At 31.8% G+C, this 22690-nt stretch overlaps 1 protein-coding gene across 3 annotated transcripts in view; it reads left to right on the forward strand.

The window, feature by feature from the left end:
- The window catches only part of LOC126892202 (zinc finger protein 271-like), a 52369-nt gene extending 32294 nt beyond the window's left edge, over nt 1-20075 (forward strand). For 2 of the 3 annotated variants that reach the window (XM_050661705.1, XM_050661706.1), the window contains exon 3: nt 17512-20075. In XM_050661705.1, the coding sequence (XP_050517662.1) occupies nt 17512-20060 (2549 nt within the window). In that variant the 3' untranslated portion in view covers nt 20061-20075. The remainder of the gene's footprint in view (nt 1-17511) is intronic. The other variant, XM_050661707.1, reaches the window with a different exon arrangement.
- The last annotated feature ends 2615 nt before the right edge of the window (nt 20076-22690 follow it).

Consider the following 22690-nt stretch of genomic DNA (forward strand, 5'->3'; position numbering starts at 1 on the left):
ACTGAACTCTATGTTCATTATCCCATGCGTGTTGACATATTTGAGATCTATCAAATTCTCTATTTTTTATATAAGACTGATGTTCATTTACTCTAACGTCTATTGGTCTTGACGTTTCACCTATATAAAATTGTTCGCATTCACAAGGTATTTTATAAATACAATTCTTTGTTCTTTCTTGTTCACTGTTAGGTTTAGTTTTAGATAGAATAGATCTCAAAGTGTTTGTTGTTTTGAATATTGTTGATATGTTGAATTTATTTCCTATTGTTTTAAGTTTCTCGGATAGTCCTTTTACATATGGTATTGATATTTTCCTCGTATTATTTCTTGTGAATGTTGTAGGATCCCGTTCTAAGTTGTTCTCTTCCATTCGATCCAATCTTGACAATTCCTTATTTATAAACGATATGGGATAATCATTTTTTAATAAAACAGATGTTAACAATTGTTTTTCTTCTAAAAATGAATTTTCGTTAGAACAAGTAATTTTGGCTCTATCATATAAGGATTTAATGATTCCCTTTTTAACGTTGATGTTATGATTTGATTTGTAATTGAGATATCTGTTGGTGTGTGTTGGTTTTCTATACACTTGAGTCTCATATCCAGTATCCTTCTTTGAGACCAAAACATCGAGGAAAGGTAGGGTGTTATTGTATTCCTTTTCCATTGTAAACTTTATTGTCTCTTCTTGATCGTTTATAATATTCAGGAACGTATCCAACAATTCCGATCTATGAGGCCATATGGAAAACACATCATCTACATATCTCCACCATACTGTGGGTTTTAAATTTTGTTTAGAAATGATATTAGTTTCGAAATCCTCCATAAATATATTAGCCAATAATGGAGATAAAGAAGAGCCCATTGCGAGGCCAAAATTTTGTTTATAGAATTCATTATTTAGTTGAAAATAGGTATTATTAGTACATAATGTCAATAACTCCATTATAGCTGATACATTTAGTCTTGTCCTAGTTGTTAATGTATTATCATTTTCTAATTTCGTTTTGATTAAGTTTAAAGTTTTATCTAATGGCACATTTGTAAATAAACTGTTTATGTCAAAACTTACTAAAATATTATTTGGATTAAATTCAATATTTGATAATTTTTTTAAAAAATGTAGTGTATTTTTTATAAATGTGTCATTATTATTTGCAAATGGTTTTATAATATTTAATAAAAATTTTGATAGTTCACTACAAGGAGAATTGATGGTACTACAAATAGGTCTAAGTGGAATATTTGCTTTGTGAATTTTCGGTACTCCATAAAAATGTGGTGTCTTACTGTAATGAGGTGTCATTAATTTTCTTTGATAGTACGTTAGCTCATTTTTAAATTTGAATAAAGTTCTGTAGATTTTGTTTTCCAGTGTCTTCGTTGGATCCTTCGTTAATTTGGTATAAGGTCCATTTGTAATTAGATCTGTAATTTTGTCCTCATATTGTACTTTATCCATTATTACAGTTGCATTTCCTTTATCCGCTGGTAGGATTGTTATGGAGTCATCATTTTTTAAAGTTTTTAAAGCTTTCATTTCCTCTTTGCTGATGTTCTGTTCAATTTTATTAGATTTTTCCAATTCAAGTTTGCATAGTACCCTATATTGTTCTTTTTCATGAGTTGGTAAACATAGGGATATTTTTTCTACTGCGCTAATTATGTCTAATTTTGGAATAGATGGATGAGTGACAGCATAGTTTAAACCTTTTGACAATACCAAATTTTCCGTTGCATTTAAATGTCTATTTGATAGATTGACAACTGTCGCTAATATGTCATTATTTCTATTTAAGTTATCAAAATTATGTATACTATTTTGTTCTAAAAGAATATTAAATTTATTTAAATGTATATTTCTTTGTTTCTGATATGAATTTTGATAAATTATGTGTAAACTAAAAATAATTCGATCAAAATCAGAATTTGATATCATTCCGTAAAGCAAATCTTCAATACTTACGATGTCTTGTTCAATAAAAAATAAATTTGATCTATGAAATTGTAACCTTTCCCGGATCATTGACACACTGGCTCTATGTAAAATATTTTGGAGTCTTCTGCTTGAGTATGCTGGCCGTAACCTCAAGCCTTTTGGTATTAAATTGTTGTCTCTACATCGTCTTAAAAATTTAAATTTTGACAGTGTGCCAATTTCTCGTACAAAGTTTCCAATCTCCTAAAATTTTGACAAACGCTAGGCCCATACCGGTTTCTTAATGTTCTTCTGAAGCTATTTTCTTGTGGCATTTTTATAATCAAGTATATTCAAATGGGAAATAAGCCACAATTTTACCTAAAAATGATTTTATTAACGTTTCGACGCCCAAGTCGGGTGTCGTTGTCAAAATACAAAATAATACTAAATAAATAAAAATGTTGTTGCTTTGTAAAAAATTCTTCTAATAATTTATTTAATCTGACTCATTTATATCGGCAATTCAGACACGTATTATACATTTTAAAGTAGACGACTTTAAAATGATATTGCCAATATTGATGAATTGCGTTCCTGGGACGACTTTACTAAAAGATAGTTCATTCGATTACATGAAATCAATCCCAACTCAAGAATATCCGCCACAAAAAATCATAGCATGTGATCTGTCTTTAAAAAGACAACCAAATGCAACGGTGGTACTGAAATTCTCGCGTTAGAGATTCCATAGTAAATCACGAGGGAAAACCAGGAAAAACCTCGTGATACTATCCTATTAGGGAATTAAAACTTGAGACTGTCATTTTCAGGTTGGGCGTAGATTTACGCTCCTGTTATGTCTATGTCTCGGATGTTGTTTTTTGATGGAATGTGTCTAAAGATATTCAACCTCTCATCTTTACCGATGAGCCCACGGAGGTTGAAGAGGGCGAAACACATTTCTAAGAACTGGTGTTTGGATCTTTGATTCTATTCGAAAAATTTTTCCCAGCCAGAAATAGTGGATGTGTGAGTTATTCGTAAGGGGATTTTTCCACATTCTCTATTTCATTTGTTTGATTTCTACTTTGATTTCTAATTTGCATTTGGTTGTCTTTTTAAAGACAGATCACATGCTATGATTTTTTGTGGCGGATATTCTTGAGTTGGGATTGATTTCATGTAATCGAATGAACTATCTTTTAGTAAAGTCGTCCCAGGAACGCAATTCATCAATATTGGCAATATCATTTTAAAGTCGTCTACTTTAAAATGTATAATACGTGTCTGAATTGCCGATATAAATGAGTCAGATTAAATAAATTATTAGAAGAATTTTTTACTAAGCAACAACATTTTTATTTATTTAGTATTATTTTGTATTTTGACAACGACACCCGACTTGGGCGTCGAAACGTTAATAAAATCATTTTTAGAATCAAATTTTGTTGTAGACAGCACTTCCTTGATGTTCTTAGTAGCCCCTGTAAAATATAGCTATTAAAATTTCTATAATGGAAGAACATTATTCCACATTTTTAAAAGTGGTATTTTTTATGAAAATAATTTCTTACAAAGTAGACGTATGGTTCTATATGAGCCGTTGAACACCAGAGTGGACCAAGCTAATTTTATTTTCTGTGCTCTCTCGGTATATTATTTTTATATAATATATTAATATATAATATTGACATATGGATGCTTCAGAAGTCAAATGGTGTAAGTCATATTCTGCATAAAAATTACTCGGTGCCACTTCGGTATGCGGTCTACCGTCTAATATGTGGTCTACGGCAATTTAGCTGATTCGGCATGCGGTCTACGTACAAAAACAAATTAGAGAAACTATTACAAACATTACTATTTTATTATATTACTTAAAAGTTAAATAATCTTTGAAATAAAGTCATTACTACTTAATTAGGAATGCAAAAACAAATTAGGGAAATTATGACAAACTCATTACTATTTCATTATATTACTTAAAAAGTAAATAATCTTTGAAATAAACTCATTACTGCTCAATTAGGAATGCAAAAACAAATTAGGGAAATTATGACGAACTCATTATTGGTCAATTACGTAGTGCTTATACTAAAACCTTTAATGACCTATTTTGGTATAAAATGAGCCCCAAAATGAAGATTGATTTAGTTGCAAACAAAATTTTGCTAAAAGAGTTTTATCAAACTGTCATTTCGAGCGAAGCAGAGGCAGTAGCATTTCTACGAGCGAACGGTTTATTACAAAATGTTGAAGACGCTGAGCCGTGCCGCCGATGTGGGGCAGAAATGGTAGAAAAGCGGAAACGAGATCGGGGTGGTGAATATAGACCAGTTCTTCGCTGTCCAAGGAGAGGATGCCAGACCACAAGATCAGTTAGGCATGGCAACCGTTTTTTCCATTTCACCGACTTAAATGGAAAAATTAACTGCAAGTTAACTTTATGTCAAATTTTGGAATTGATGTTCATGTTCATTTTGGAACTCGATTTTGACACAGTAATGAAAGTAACGGGGAGAGGAAGTGAAGCTGTAGGGGACTGGTACAGCATGTGTCGAGAAGTCTGTTCCTCTGTGATGTCAGTGAATCGCCGTGGACGGCTTCGAGGTACGGAAGAAGACCCAATCCAAATTGACGAAGCCAGATTTGCGGGCAGAAGGAAATACAACAGAGGACGAATATTAAATGGAGACCATCCAGCAGAATCAGAAGACAGCGATGCTGAAGCGGAAAATAATCGGAATCATGGACGCCGAATTGACGGTCCGTGGGTCTTCGGATTAAAGAGTAAAGAGGAGGTCCGATATTTTTATGTTGAGCGAAGAGACAGAGCGACCCTAGTTCCCATCATACAAAGGGAAGTTGAAGCTGGGTCAGTAATTCACTCGGACGAATGGCCAGCATACGGCAATTTGCGCCAATTAGGCTACGTGCACTCAACCGTTAACCACCAGGAAAATTATGTCGACCCACAAACAGGAGCACATACGCAAGGGATAGAAAGATCCTGGTTGGAGGGTAAAATTACGATTTTGAAAAAAATGAGAGGTGTTCCTGTCAGTACTTTGCAGTCCCATTTGGATTATGTTGCGTGGAAGTTTCTACGAAGGAATGTAGAAGATAAGTTTATCGCTTTTCTGCACGATGTTAGAGATGTATATGTATAAACCATTTAAAATGTTTATGTATTGTCAGTTGACCCTACAAATAAGTTTTTCAAAGATTATTTAACTTTTAAGTAATATAATAAATTTGTTTGTAATAGTTTGTAATAGTTTGTAATAAATAAAATAATATATAAATAATAAATAAAAAGTTTGTAATAGTTTCTCTAATTTGTTTTTGTACGTAGACCGCATGCCGAATCAGCTAAACTGCCGTAGATCGCATATCAGACGGTAGACCGCATACCAAACTAGAAACTCTGCCGTAGACCGCATACCGAAGTAGCACCAATTACTCATGAGATATAACACATATTATTATATATTACAGTTTGTATTATTATTATATAATATAATTATAATTTCCTTGTTTTATTATGATAAAAAATGGAGATGGTTTATTTATTTTTAATGACTCCTTATTTTTCTGAAACTACTATCACAAATGTTTTAGTATCTCATTTTTAACATTTATTAACTTGCACAGATTGGCTTCTGAGACATCGATATATTACAGTAGCTTCGTCTGTGATTGGGTGGATGCTAGGGTGGCCCACATTATAATGTTAATTTTTCAAAGTTATATTAGACACCTGGGCACCCTCTTACTTTTTTACTTATAATATTAATAGTATTTATCCAAAATTTCAAGATGATATTCCATTTGGAAAGGAGTGCTCAAAGACATTTTATGTTGGGCATAATTTTAGAAAATCGGAATATTTGAGGGAATTAAAAATCAAGAAAAAACAGCTCAAAGTAAGTAAACTAAATGTATTTTATTTACAGTATAAAGTTACAATAAAACAATGCAATGATATTCATGAAAAGAATTTGCTGTGGGCGATCAATCCTTTGTTGATATTTTCAAACTATCGACGATCGCTTGTTTTGTAGTCTTTGTAGGCACCATCTTTCTGTTAGCTTCTATGACCTGGAGAAGCACCTGCTTTTCATCTTCATCATTTGTTAACAGCTTGTTAAACTCTTCAAACAGCTTTACTCCTCTTTCAGCCAAGTCATTAACAACTTTCAGATTTCTGATGATGTTTTGACCTTTGATATACTCTTGGTCATCGGTCCATTCATCTGGGTTTTTGGTGAAAAAATTGGTATTGATTTCCAATTTCTCAAGTAACTGCAGTGATCTTTTTGAAGCAAAATCAGCCAAACGCGCTTTCTCAGTTAGGAGTGCTGAATTGCCTCTCACTTTCCGTTCAGCAGGCTCACATTTCATTTTTTCAACGATTTCCACCTTATCATCAACAGATACTTTTTTTGAGAACAGACTCAAACCAACCAACTCATCCGAAAGATACCAAAGATGAGATTTGAAAGCCTTTTTGACAATTTCAGTTACTTCAGGATCAATATCATGGTACTTTGTCATATCATTCCACAGTGAGAGATCTGACCATGGAGCATTTGAAGCTAAAGGAGCTTCTACCCAGTACTTGACGTAGACAAGAACTCCAAATTTCACAAAGCGTTCAAGCTGAGCTTTCTCCCTTTGCGTTGTCACGAAACCACTGTCATCACGAAACAAATAGATTTTGATGCCATATAACAACTTAGCCATCCAACGGGCGTGGTGTACCGCACCAGGAGCTCTCCAATGAATTTTGGCTGGAGTGTGGCCTAAAGCAATTAAAGCCAGCTCAATCAACTCCATATAGTCATCCCGAGGCTGATTTTTGCCTTTTAAGGCAACTTGGAGAACATCAACTGCAGATTGTTTGAAATCTTCACTGCCAGGAATGTTTCCCAAAGACTGATAACTATCTTGTCTGATATATTGCCATGCTGCTTTGAATCTTTTGAATATAGGTATATCAGGTGAACTGGAGGGACCAAAACAGAAAGTAAATACTTTACTGAGTACAATCTCTAAAACATGGTGTCTGCATGCTAGCCATAACAATTCTCCTTCAACTAGGTGTTCAATCAGAACACAAGCTCCATTTTTCAACCCTGTGTTTACAGATGTTGTGTCAAAACACATACCCACTACCTTTTTACCCAAACCCCATTCAGTAAGCTTTTTGTAAACAGCATTAGCTGAATTTTCACCAGTACCACCAACTAATTTTGGTACACCAAGCAATTTATCTGTATTGTCAGCAGGACAAGATACTATGACAGGCAAACTGTCTACCTTGTCACTTCCCAAAATATCAAGAAGAATTTTTCCATCCCAGTGTACAATGACGGGATTATCAAAAGAGGTAGATTCTTTAATAGTTTGAAATATAGTTTTTCGTGCTTCCTTCCTTTCCCGTTGAATAGTGCTTCTTGAGAGCGGCAATTCACTGGGATCATGACCGAGAGCTGCTGCGATAGGAGCCATTAATCTTAAAGCTTCCCTATCAGAAACTTTGTTGCGATCCAATGCACTAACAACATGTGTGGAAAACAAACTTCTCTTTGCGATTGGTGGAGATGACAAGTCTGTGTGTGAATCTCTTTTGTTTCTTTGGGATGCCGAAGATGATGATGATGGTTTATACAGCTCTTCTTCTGATGAGCTGTGTTTTACTGGAGTACACTCATCTGATGAATCATCCTCTGAACTTTGGCAGGAAGCAGTCGGAGTCACCAGAGGCGAAGCGGTTCCCTCTTGAGCTTTTTGAAGTCTTTTTTGTTCTTTTAACTTTCTTTCAAGGATTCTCTCCTGTTTTTTTTTTATATTCCTTGTCTTCTGATGTTATGATCATTTTTCTGTCAGTTCTTTGATCTATTAGAAACTGTCTGTCCTCATCTACTTTACACATAACCAGGGCTTCACTGTGAGCAATATCAAAAAGCTGATCGAGCTGCTCTACAAACAGATTTTGTCTTTTGTTCTGGGCATCGGAGTTTCTTCCTTTATTTTTCTTTAGCATAAGCCATTCATTGTGTATTTTCTCAACTTTTTCAATACAATGTTTTTTTAATCTGGTAGGAATCGCAGCCTTTTGCCATACTGACATCACTTCTTCCAAGGTTAAGTGGCTAGCATTCCTTATGGATTTTTTCTCGTTTAGGAAAAAATGAAATCTGAGAAGAACTTGCCTTACAGAAGGTAGTTGGTTCAACTGAGATATGGGTTCTAATTCTCTTATTCCAATTAAAAAAATATTGTCTGCTTTACGCGTTGAAGTGGAGGGCGAAGCCATGACTACGCACATGCACAAATCACAGTTCTTACTTTTGTTCACTTTTTGCACTTGACTCGTATTTTCTACTAGTAACAAAATAGTCTTTTAAGACAAATATTATCAGTTTATATATATATATATATATATATATATATATATATATATATATATATATATATATATATATATATATATATATATCAATTACTTAAGTCTTTAAATGCACAATTTTCACAATTTCAGCATCTGAAACAAAAAAATAATGTAAGATATTAATTTTTGAAAATTCGACGAAATTGCGAAATTTTCAAAACTTTGAAGACTTTGAGCACTGCTTTCCACTCCACCTATGACATTGAAACTTTAGGGATTTACTTCTATTAGGCAAAGTAAAAAAATGAGAGGGTGCCTAGGGATGTTCTACAATTTTGAAATTTTTGGGCCACCCTAGTGGATGCACTAATATTTTTCAATTTTTTTTTAGCAAAATAGATTACTGTTAAACAGAATAAAATTCTTGACATAAATGTAAAATGAAATTCTTGACTTAGACCACTCTGGTTTTTAACGGCTCATATAACAGGTGTAGTGGTCTGGCTAACATCCTAGAAGGTTAAGTTTGTATGAATATGGTATGAGAAATGTACCTATAGTACTTAACACATTCCCTGCCATCCATATTTTCATATATGTACCTCTAGAGACCAATGTTATTAAACTAGTTTTTTGTATATAAAGCCTTATATTGAGAAAATCAGCCACGTTTTTGTAGATTGTTTTAGTGAGGTTCACGCATAATTTTTTTAACAAGTATGTCATACATTGTATTATATATTGTATAGTTTCTAAATACATTTGACTAAAAATTCAATTTTTTTATTTTATCACTTCCTATCAAATAACTGGGACCACGAGGTACTATTTTCAAATAATTCAATGGGCTATTCTTACAGTATATACATACCTTCTAGGATACATGGTCCTTTAGTCTGAGATATTAGACATTATTATGAACCAGCAGCCTAACAATATTTGATCTATTGTTGAGCTTCCAGCATGAAAGCCCCATTGGTAGTTGCCTAAAGTATCTTCGGAATATGGAGTGAGCCTCTTTAGCAAGATAATTGATACAATTTTATAGCTGTGCTAATAAGCGATATGCCTCTAGTTTCGAAATTATTCTTAAGCTTCCATTCCATTTTCTATTGTTACCATACTCTCCAAATAGTTACCTATATATTTTAAATAAGTTCAGCTAATGGATAACAGTCAGGAAAATCGATAATACACACACATATAATATATTTTAAAATTAGGTGACTCAATTACCCGAGTGTATTCAACAGAGATAAAAAAAAACACTTTTACTAATATCTCACTTTCCATCATATAAACTGTGCAATAGCCTATTTGTGGAGCACAAGAAGAAAAAAACACCAAATTTATGCTTTATTTCATAATAATTTTTTATGAGCATTACCTTGATATAAACATTTCACTTCAAGTAGGGCAACAGGTCTGTTGTTCTCAAAGATCACACCATCTGGAGAATAGCCAAGCCAAGGATTAGAATGTGAAACAATCATTCCACAATCCACAACTTGAAGGGATGTTTGAGAAAGAAAGGCATCTTTAGCATCACCCTCGTATTTCACACCATGTTTGGTAAACTTATTACTGAAGCCTTTACTATAAAAGTATCTTGAGGCTTTGTTGTCCCACTCAGATTTCGAATATGTATATAATTCATATATTCGGGAACCTATAAAAAATATATTAATACAAAAAGTACAATAACGCATTAGAAGTACGGTATATAACACATTATATGGATGCTTCAGAAGTCGAACAGTGTAAGTCACATTCTCCTTAAAAATGACTTATGAGATGTAACACATTATTATATTATAATTTCCTCGTGTGTATTTATGAATATAAGTTATTATAGGTTTGTTCTAGCAAACAGTCAAACTAGTCAGAAACCGTCAGCAAACAGTTGGTCATTGAGAGAACATAATACAGTCACCAGTGCTATCCCCTCTATTCGTGCTGGTCGACTATTCGCTGATGGTTTCAAACCGTTTGAGACTGATGCTTGAAGCAGCCTTTTATTATATAATAAAGACAGTTTATTTATTTTTAATGACTCGTTAATTTTCTGCAACTACTTTCATAAACATCTTATTATCCTATTTTAAACATTTATTGACTTAAACCAATTGGCTTCCGAGGCATCGATATACAACTTTACCTGTTACTCGGTATTTTCTCTGTTCATGCCACTCTTTGGATTGTTGATTTATATTGAAGATGGTATCAGAAGTCATATTAAAAAGTTTTGAAAACAACACTACAACAATCGTTTTCATTACATATTGAAATGATGGAAGATTCTAACATTACTATAGATTGACAAGCATTGTCCAAAATTGCTTGGATATAATAATCATTTATGTCAAATCCTACTTTTTTGTCCACAATTATGTCAGCAACTTCTCTTCTTCCGATACTTGAAAAAAGAAAGTTTGTTTTAATTTTACACACATAAAAGGTCTGGTATTATAGTATAAAATATTCTAAGTACATAGTATTACATATTATTAACTTACTTAGTTTAGAAAGTGCAGATTGAGGTAACTGGCCCATGAAAAAATTATGCAATTTATTGGTATCCAATTCTAAGTGACACTGTTCAATTTTATTTTTGAAACATGGCATATCTTTTATGGGAACAGGTTTGTATTTTTCTTGTGTCACATGTTTCTGTGTTGACCAAACACATTTCACATCAGTTTGGGAAATTACTTCCAATTCTTCAAGATTTACCCTAAAACAAAAAAAAGAGTATATTAAAAAATTAATAACACAGAATAGTAAAATGATATACCTTGTACAGTTGAGCAAAACAGCAGATATGTGCTTACATCTACCACTAGCTCCAGCTTTGCAGGAACAAAACATGCTCTTGATTTTGATGGTGACTTTCTCTGAATTGCATTGAAGTTTTCCTCGAATTTTATGTGGATCTGAAGGAAGTGCACTAGTTTGAAGACACAAAGCGTATATCAGAATTTTATCGGAAGTGGAAGAATTCGATTTTCCACATAAAATTACATGACCAGCATTTAATACTTCTTCGCCTTCACAGACACTTCTAGAAGTATTTGTGCCCCCAAGATAGTCCAAATATTCAACTAACCTTAGTCTTGCCATTTTGATCTAAAAATACTAGAATCCTGTAGTATAATAATGCTTATTTAATCATTAACATAATAATTATAACATGCACCAATAATTCGAAATTTTTATTATAGTCTAGCCTTACCTCAAATTGTTTGAACAGGGTTACACTGAATTGAGAAAAAAATATACGTATTGTCTTTCTAAGATACAAAATAAATACACAATAATTACAGCCGTTCACGATAAAAGTCCTAATATTACAAAATAAATTTAATATAACACAAACGATATCTACTAGGTTTTAAAACTTATTATTATTGAAAACTTATCACTATTAAACTTATTACTATTAAAAACTTATTACTATTAAACTTATTATAAAACTTATTAACCTATTAAACTTTACTAATGAAATATTACTATTAAAAATTATTTTAACATTCAATAAATACAAAATTTTAACTATTTATTATGGGAAATAAGCCACAATATTATTAAAAAATGATTTTTATTAACGTTTCGACGCCCAAAACGTTAATAAAAATCATTTTTTAATAATATTGTGGCTTATTTCCCATAATAAATAGTTAAAATTGTAAAAATGCCACAAGAAAATAGCTTCAGAACAACATAAATACAAAACTTATGCAAAACACCAACGACCATGTCAATATTTATAGTTCTAGAATTGCTCACTTTGGCGCTGCAATCTTATTTTCAGTTGCCTATAGCCGATAGCTGCTGTGGTAAATACATACAATGAGCACGTAAAGGTTGGAATAAATTCATTTTCTCGAGAATGGAAAATTTTGGAAAAAAATCCTGAAGCAGGTCGATTTTTATTTTTAAATTACGACTTTTTGGCATATATATCATACTAGTGACGTCACCCATTTGGGCGTGATGACGTCATCGATGATTTTTTTTAAATGAGAATAGGGGTCGTGTCATAGCTCATTTGAAATTTCAATTATCGATTAAGTAATATAAACATTAACATAATTATTTGAACAGGGTGTCCAAAAATTTTTTTTAATTAAATTTATTAACATAAGAAGAATCTGTGTAATTTATTTAATTCAAAATACATTTTACTGCTATCAGAAAACAGGAAAGCATGTTTGTTTGACAAATAAAAAATATTGTTTTTTGCAAATTCAATATTAAAGCAACCACCAACTGCCTCTTGACAATTTGAGCATTTAATTTAACCGAAAAGCAATAATTTGTTCAAATAAACATTTTTTTCTGTTTTCTGAGAGCAGTGAAATGTATTTTGAATTAAATAAATTACTAAATTAAATATATTACAATAAATTATTTCAAAAAATTTTTTATTTTCGACACCCTGTATAAATAATTATGTTAATAAAATAAAAATGTATACCATTTTTATTCAGTTGCAATGCGAAGGCAAAACAATCTTACTTTTCAATTAGAATACGGAGTGCAGTCCAGTCCCTTTAATCGCGATTTTCGGCTCTTATTGGAGCCTCATCGGAAAGAACGTAGGCACTGTTCTCCATATTCTAAGTGATTCGCATCGAGAGCTTTTCCCACACATTGCAACCGAATTGATGATAGTAGGTGGCTAGCGCCATCTGGCGCCAATTATGTTAATGTTTATACTACTGAATGGAGAATTGAATTATCTTTCAAATGAGCTATCACACGACACCTATTCTCATTTAAAAAAATCATCGATGACGCCATCACGTCCAAATAGGTGACGTCACTAATATGATATATATGCCAGATAGTCGCAATTTAAAAATAAAAATTGACCTGTTTCGGGATTTTTTCCAAAGTCGTCCATTCTCGAGAAAATGAATTTATTCCAACCTTTACGTACTCGCTGTATATGTTTTTTATTTTGCAACAGCGCTTTCCCGCTAAACTTAACGGTAGCGAAAAAACTAATATTATGAGGAAAATTTGTTGAATTTGTTTGCCGTCAAGTTTGTACTGGTGGGTTATACACCAGGGAAATAAGGCAAAAATATACCATGTTCGGGACACTTGAGCAGCCAGGTTGAAAATGGGTTTTTTGGATACTATATACCTAATACATTATAAATACAAAAATGCCCGTCACAGTTTGGACGAGAAATTTAGGTATACAAATAAGTGTCAAAAATGAGAGTTTTTTCGTTTAAATCGCTACAGGTAAAAATAGGGTAATTAAATGTCTTATTTATAATATTTTTCTTTTAGTAGATGAGCCAAGGTTTAAAATAGCGTTTTTTGAATTTTGGTCCGATTATTTGTTGCTTCGGATATTGCAAAATAAAACTAAAATTTCGAAAATAAATAATTTGCTATAACTTTTGCGAACATGAATTTAGGACTTTCATATTGCACGAAAAGTTGAGTCAAACAGTCCATACAATGCACAAAAAATTTTAAGACGATGCGTCAATTAGTTTAAATTTTATTCAATTTGTTTATCCCAAAGAGCTTTTTTTTCGCAATGTTATTGTTCAGAAAATGATAATGCTACAGCAATTCTGTGAAAACAACATGAAAGAAAAATAGTCATATTTTCAACGCATTTTAAAAAATAATTAAAAAGTCATTTTTATCACTCAGAAAACATTTTCCTAAAATAGAGTCATTTTTGGCTTATAAACAATTTGAATAACTTTGTTAATATTGACTGTAGGCTAAAACTACAATTGAATTTGAAAATCTGGTATTTTTATACGAATTTTCAAAGAAAAACTTTTCGCCTAGGTTAATTACGGTCAAAGTTAGCCACTTTTTTATTTAATTGACGGCTACTTTGTTTATAACAATTAAGCAACCTAACTAGAGCCATTTTGAAGTTGAAGATATATAGGTTATGTGTAAAAGTTTGAGTAAACTTTGAACCTCAACAGAGTGGTTAATAAAGCTTTAAAAATGGCGTCCGAACGGAATTAATTCGTGGTCGGTGAAGGGGAATTACTAAAATACGTGCACTCAAAAAATGAAACTGATTCTGCAAACATATGCTGCGATTAATATCGTTGGAACTTGTTGATGGATTTTGATCATAATTTTTTTGATTTGTATGTACTCGTAGTCTTATAGAGTACGTTATGTACACACAACCCCACCTAATATTACAAAATGTTAGGGGGAACTCCCCTTATCACTCAGGGATATGAAAAATAGATTACGACGATTCTAAGACCTACCGAATATACATATATAATTTCATAAAAATCGGTCAAGCGGTCTCGGATAAGTATGGAAACTAACACTGTGACAGGAGAATTTTATAGACGTAAATATATATGGCTATTAACAAATAGGGGTTGGTGATAGAAGAGTGAAAATTAAGGGTTGCATGTATTTTTTAAGTCTACATCATATAAAATTAAGGTAGATAATTTTGTCCAAAAAAATAAATAAAAAAATATGAAAAAAATTTTTTTAGAAACGCTTTTCTTTAGTTACGAGTGACTAAAATTAAAAATATTAAAAAAAATCAACTAAAAAGCAAAAAATAAAAAAAAATTGAAAAAATCTAACACATTCGTCAAAGAAAAGCGTGGCGCGTCTTCATCGAATAAACGGTTTTCGCCCCACGCTTTTCTTTAACGAATGTGTTAGATTTTTTCATTTTTTTTTATTTTTTGCTTTTTAGTTGATTTTTTTTAATATTTTTAATTTTAGTCACTCGTAACTAAAAAAAATTTTTTTCATATTTTTTTATTTTTTTACTTTTTAGTCTTACACTTTTCAAAGATTAAAATATATCGTCTTGTTTATTAAAATATGTATAAAACATATGATGTACTAACATGAAACTTTATTGTTTATTTATGAAGCATAACGTAAACAATTAACGCAAAAAGTGAAATTATGTATGGTTCATATCATTAGCTACAATACGTAAAAGTTTCAAGTTTTTACATCGTAAAAAACAAGAGAATTTAAGTATTTTCCATTAAAATCGTCTTTTTATTTAAACAATTAATAAACATAAAAAAAAAAATTTGTTGACTATTCGTGTATTGTTCCCGCAAATGCATGTGTCCGCAAATTTTCATTCATTTTCATTGGAGAAAAGGCAGTCAAATTAACGTCTAAAGATTTGACGCAAACTATTGAACTAAATAAAAGCGTTTAAAAAAAATGTCAGGGGAGCAATCCCCTTATAACTTATGGGTATAAAAATAGATTAAAACCTCTTCAACGTCCTACAGGATAAACGTGTAAAATTTTATAAAAATCGGCCAAACCGTTTCGGAGTAGTATGGTAACTAACACTGTTACAGGAGAACTTGATGTATATAGAAGTAACTGCGAATTAAATAATAAAAGTGGCTAACTTTGAACCTAACTAACCCAAGCAAAAAGTTTTTTTCTGAAAATTCGTAAAAAATTACCAGCTTTTGAAATCCTAGGGTAGATTTACTTTATAGTCAATATTAACAAAGTTATTCAAATTGTTTAGAAGCCAAAAAATGACTCTATTTTACTAAACTTTTTTCGGAGTGATAAAAACGACTTTTTAATGATTTTTTTCAATACTTTAAAAACATAACTAATATTCTTGCATGTGGTTTCCACAGAATTGCTATGTCATTATTATTTTCTGAACAATAACATTGCGGAAAAAAGCTTTTTGCGATAAACAAATTGAATAAAATTTAAACTAATTGGCGAATCGTCTTAATAGCTATTTGTATAACAAGGGAGGAAAGTGCTACTTTTCCTCCCGAGAATGAAGTTTACTGCCCGACGCGTAGCGGAGGGCAGTAATCATTCAAGGGAGGAAAAGGCACTTTACTCCCATGTTATACATATGGTTTTTCCACCTTCCTCAAATTAATAACAAGTCATTTTTCATTTTTACTTAATTTATTTTTATGTAACTAACCAACAAAATTTATTAAAACTAAAACTAACAAGTAGGTACAATATAACTGTCAAATATAAGTCAAATTATTAATGTAAACATTGATAAATCAAAATAACAATTTACTGTTTTTTACCATTCTGCAAAATACAGGGTGTTTTATAAATAAACGTTAAAATGTATAGATACTTACATGTAAAGACGATTAAAAATTCAAATTATAGCAACCAGTCCAAGACGCGCCCTCATTGGTCGTGACGTCATATAATTGTAGTATTGGATGTCCTCGACATTAATTCATTAGGTTTGGCATTCGTTTTGACACTGACACTCAGTTTTATAAATATTTTGATAGTTGCTATTTCTGGCTAATTTTTTTTTTTGTTAAGACAATTTCGAACTAATGTTTAAGTGTTTTTGTTAAGACAATTTTTAATTAATAGTTGAGTGTTTTTATTGCTTAAGACAATTTTTTTTAAATTACCGTAGAGGGTTTTCTAAAGGCCAGTCTGATAACTTACCTATAGTAAATATGTGTATGGTGGCAACATATTTTCAAAAGGGTGAAAATTTTTCCGTTTGAGAAGTTCGGGAAGTTAAAGTAGATAATTAAGTACAAAATATGTATATTATACGCCGTTTTTTATCGGCTGGTAATCCAATAAATATTTTATTGGGGTTTTAATAGTTGTACTTTTACAAAATGGCACTAAACAACACTTATAGTGTTTCCTTTTATTTTCCATAGTAAACCGTCTTTTCTTCAAAAAGTGTATCAAACTCCAATCTCAACAAACTGGTATATATTATTACAATGACATACGATAAATGTCATTAAAATAAAAATATAACCATAAACATAAATAAAGTATAATTATGTGACGTCACGGGTCGTTTGAAATGGTTTAAATACACAGAAGATTTTAAATTTGTACTTCAAGTTATTATGAGTTTTTGAAGCGTGAAATTTTGGAAATCTCATTTTTAAACAAAACTGAACATTATTATGTAATAAAAATGTGCAAGTTCCCTATTGACAGAGTTTGAATTCCAACGATGCTTCAGGTAATAATGCTGCTTTCTGGTAGAAGCTAGTCAAAGTCGGATGTGCACTCATGGCCCCCTCCCCCCTGTCGTAGTTCATGGATGTTCCCTAATCCAATCTAATAAATAAATTGTCAAATTTCTCTTTGTTTATTGTCCCTGCCGTTAATGACCTCAATTTGATTATGGTTTGTATTTTAGGTTATCTCCAAGATGTAAACAAAATGGACGTTATGGAGAAACTCATTGTAGATTTATCTTACGAAGAAAATTATATAAGTCAACACATTGAAGGAAAAACATTACATGAAAATATGAAAGTTGTGACGGGAAATAGACCTTATAAATGTGAAATTTGTTTTAGGCAGTTTTCCCTCAAATGTTCTTTAAAAACACATTATATGAGAGTACATACTAAGATAAAACCATACAAGTGTGAAAATTGTTTTAAGCAGTTTTCTCAGAAAAGTCATTTGAATAGACATTTGAAATTGCACACTGGGGAAAAAGTTTATAAGTGCGAAATTTGTTTTCAGCAATTTAGTAAAGCAGATAGTTTGAAAACACATTTAAGAGTGCATACTGGGAAAAAACGTTCTAAGTGTGAAATTTGTTTTAAGCAATTTTCTCATAAAAGTCTTTTGAATAAACATTTGAGAGTGCACACTGGGGAAAAACCTCACAAGTGTGAAATTTGTTTTAAGCAGTTTAGCGAAGCAGGCTCTTTGGAAAAACATTTGAGAGTGCACACTGGGGAAAAACCTTACAAGTGTGAAATTTGTTTTAAGCAGTTTAGCGAAGCAGGCAGTTTGAAAACACATTTGAGAGTGCATACTGGAGAAAACCCTTACAAGTGTGAAATTTGTTTAAAGCAGTTAAGCGAAGCAGGTTCTTTGAAAAAACATTTGAGAGTGCACACTGGCGAGAAACCTTACAAGTGTGAAATTTGTTTTAACCAGTTTAGCGAAGCAGGCAGTTTGAAAACACATTTGAGAGTGCACACTGGAGAATACTCTTACAAGTGTGAAATTTGTTTTAAGCAGTTTTCTCAGAAAATTCATTTGAAAACACATTTGAGAGTGCACACTAGGGAAAAACCTTACAAGTGTGAAATTTGTTTTAAGCAATTTTCTCAGAAAATTCATTTGAATACACATTTGAGAGTGCACACTAGGGAAAAACCTTACAAGTGTGAAATTTGTTTTAAGCAGTTTTCTCAGAAAATTCATTTGAATAAACATTTGAGAGTGCACACTGGGGAAAAACCTTACAAGTGTGAAATTTGTTTTAAGCAGTTTTCTCAGAAAATTCATTTGAATACACATTTGAGAGTGCACACTGGGGAAAAACCTTATAAGTGTGAAATTTGTTTTACCCAGTTTAGCGAAGCAGGCAGTTTGAAAACACATGTGAGAGTGCACACTGGAGAATACCCTTACAAGTGTGAAATTTGTTTTAAGCCGTTTTCTCAGAAAATTCATTTGAATACACATTTGAGAGTGCACACTAGGGAAAAACCTTACAAGTGTGAAATTTGTTTTAAGCAGTTTTTTCAGAAAATTTATTTGAATACACATTTGAGAGTGCACACTGGGGAAAAACCTTACAAGTGTGAAATTTGTTTTAAGCAGTTTTCTCAGAAAATTCATTTGAATGCACATTTGAGAGTGCACACTGGGGAAAAACCTTACAAGTGTGAAATTTGTTTTAAGCAGTTTTCTCAGAAAAGTCATTTGAATAAACATTTGAGAGTGCACACTGGGGAAAAACCTTACAAGTGTGAAATTTGTTTTAAGCAGTTTAGCGAAACAGGTTCTTTGAAAAATCATTTGAGAGTACACACTGGGGAAAAACCTTACAAGTGTGAAATTTGTTTGAAGCAGTTTAGCGAAGCAGGCAGTTTGAAAATACATTTGAGAGTGCACACTAAGGAAAAACCTTATAAGTGTAAAATTTGTTTTAAGCAGTTTAGCGCAGCAATCCGTTTGAAAATACATTTGAGAGTGCACACTGGGGAAAAACCTTACAAGTGTGAAATTTGTTTTAAGCAGTTTAGCGAAGCAGGCAGTTTAAAAACACATTTGAGAGTGCACACTGGGGAAAAACCTTACAAGTGTGAAATTTGTTTTAAGCAGTTTTCTCAGAAAAGTCATTTGAATAAACATTGGAGAGTACACACTGGGGAAAAACCTTACAAGTGTGAAATTTGTTTTAAGCAGTTTAGCGAAACAGTTTCTTTGAAAAAACATTTGAGAGTACACAGTGGGGAAAAACCTTACAAGTGTGAAATTTGTTTTAAGCAGTTTAGCGAAGCAGGCAATTTGAAAATACATTTGAGAGTGCACACTAAGGAAAAACCTTATAAGTGTAAAATTTGTTTTAAGCAGTTTAGCGCAGCATTCAGTTTGAAAATACATTTGAGAGTGCACACTGGGGAAAAACCTCACAAGTGTGAAATTTGTAAAAAGCAGTTTAGCGAAGCAGGCAGTTTAAAAACACATTTGAGAGTGCACACTGGGGAAAAACCTTACAAGTGTGAAATTTGTTTTAAGCAGTTTTCTCAGAAAAGTCATTTGAATAAACATTTGAGAGTGCACACTGGGGAAAAACCTTACAAGTGTGAAATTTGTTTTAAGCAGTTTAGCGAAGCAGGCAGTTTAAAAACACATTTGAGAGTGCACACTAGGAAAAACCTTATATGTAAAATTGCTAGGTTGAAGTCTACTTTTGTGATATGTAATAAAATATAATTGTATAATGTCAAAGCGTTTTATTTATACATGGATTAATAACGGTGATTTCACAGTTATAGTCCTGGATCTCGCTTTACAAAGAAAAAATTGAGTAAAATTCACGCAAGCTGAAAATTTGTTAATAGCTTAACGGTGTCTAGTCGGACAAACTTTGATATACGAGAAGAGGGGAAATTTTAATTGTGGAACAGTTTAAAAATTTGGTACGTCAGATTACGAAAGCGTCCCATGTGTTTTGTCGGACAGAACTTCCAATTGATTTGTTAACCTTTCATTAAACTCTCCTGCAAAAATAAGGCTGCTATTTACCACCTACATAATTCTTGTCATTTGACATGATCTATATGTAGGACTTATTAACCCGGGAGCAGTCGCGTTCACTTCTGTTACGTAAGCAGTGGCACGTAGAGAGAAAATCTAACAATACGAATTTAAAACAAATTTCTATTTTATAATATTTTTATTTACTTGATATATGTAAAAAATATATATTTCTAACAATTTTTAAAGCTAATTGGTTCTCACCAAAGCCATAAATTCCACACAAAAAAATCCTACGCTTTACTACAATCTTCCTCCAGGCACTTACGAGTGGAAAGTTATGTTGCAAAATTTTTCATCAAGTTATCACGGAAATGGATAAAAATGTCAGATTTTTTCTAAGTCCCGGGTTAAAATGCCCAACATAGTATGCTATTGAATAAACTTAAAAATAACCTGGCAGTTTTCACAATCATAAACTTGTCAGGATCACACGTTCTACAATTAAAACTTCCCCTGTTCACCGTTAAGCTATTAACAAATTTTCAGCTTGCTATTAATAAACTTTTTTTGGTACACGGGATCCAGGCCTATTAGTGCAGCACTGAAAGTTAATATGAGCTACCTCCGATTTCGTTGAACCTCGATCGATTTTCATGAAAATTGGTGATGGTTAGAGGATACCCCCTTGCCGGGGGCAAAATTATTTGATTAAAAATAAGCCCATAAATCGATAGAGCGACAAATTCTAAGCAAAATTTATTATATAAAGTTATTAAAACAAATTAATACTTTTTGAGATATTAAAGATCAAAAGTTTTAATTTTTCGTGAAAAAAAAATGCAGAAAGCAGTTTTTCATAAATAACTCAAAAACTATGTTTTTACAAAAATGTCATTATCAAAATTGAAGATAATAAAATATCCAATAAATTCATTACTTAAAAACCTTTTAGTATTATACAGGGTGTCCCGAAAATATTGGTCATAAATTATACCACAGATTCTGGAGTCAAAAATATGTTGATTGAACCTAACTTACCTTAGTACAAATATGCAAAAAAAATTATAGCCCTTAAAATGAAAATCATTTTTTTTTTCAATATTTCGTAAACTATTAGAGATTTTTTATTGAAAATAGACGTGTGGCATTCTTATGGCAGGAACATCTTAACAAAAAATTATAGTGAAATTTGTGCACCCCATAAAAATTTTATGGGGGTTTTGTTCCCTTAAACCCCCCTAAACTTTTGTGTATGTTCGTATTAAATTATTGTTAAAGGAACATCTTAACAAAAAATTATAGTGAAATTTGTGCACCCCATAAAAATTTTATGGGGGTTTTGTTCCCTTAAACCCCCCTAAACTTTTGTGTATGTTCGTATTAAATTATTGTTAAAGTATTATTAGTTAAACACAGTGTTTTTAAAACTTTTTTGCCTCTTAGTACTTTCTCGAAAAGCCAGTTTTTATCGAGATATTTTGAATATTTGTCAAATCCGCCACCACCTATTTGTATATTTAAGTACGATTATAGAAGAGACCTGGTAATAATATCAAAAATCTATAATTTACATTTTTATAATATGAAAATATACTAAGAGGCAAAAAAGTTTTTAAAACACTGTGTTTAACTAATGGTACCGCAATAAAAGTTTAATTGGAACGTACACAAACATTTTGGGGTTTAAAGGAACGAAACCCCCATACAATTTTTATGTAAACATATTAAAAAAGAAGCCGCATCTCGATAAAAACTGGTTTATCGAAAAAAGACTAAGAGGCAAAAAAGTTTTAAAATACTGTGTCTAACTATTGGTACCATAATAATAAATTAATTGGAACATACACAAAAGTTTGGGAGGGGTTTAAAGGAACAAAACCCCATAAAATTTTTATGGGGTGCACAAATTTCACTATAATTTTTTGTTAACATGCTCCTGCCATAAGAATGCCACATGCCTATTTTCAATAAAAAATCTCTAATAGTTTTTGAAATATTGGAAAAAATTGATTTTCATTTTGTAACTTTAAAGGGCTATAACTTTTTTATGTGCACATTTGTACTAGGTTCGATCAACATATTTTTGACCCTAGAATCTATGGTATAATTTATGACCAATCTTTTCGGGACACCCTGTATAGTTATACGTATTTGAATGTATATTTTTTTCGACCTGTAATCAAATCTAAGTATTCAAGAATACGGAAAATTCGTATTCAAATCATAACGGGAAAACGATGCATTTTATAACTTACTAAATACTTAACAAAATATGTAGTCAGATATATCTGGTAAATGACCCGTGTTGAGCTGCCCCCCCCCCCCACTTGCAAAAATCACAAAACAAATAGCCCTGATTTATG

The sequence above is a fragment of the Diabrotica virgifera genome, chromosome 9, assembly GCF_917563875.1.
Source record: "Diabrotica virgifera virgifera chromosome 9, PGI_DIABVI_V3a".
Taxonomy (NCBI): domain Eukaryota; kingdom Metazoa; phylum Arthropoda; class Insecta; order Coleoptera; family Chrysomelidae; genus Diabrotica; species Diabrotica virgifera.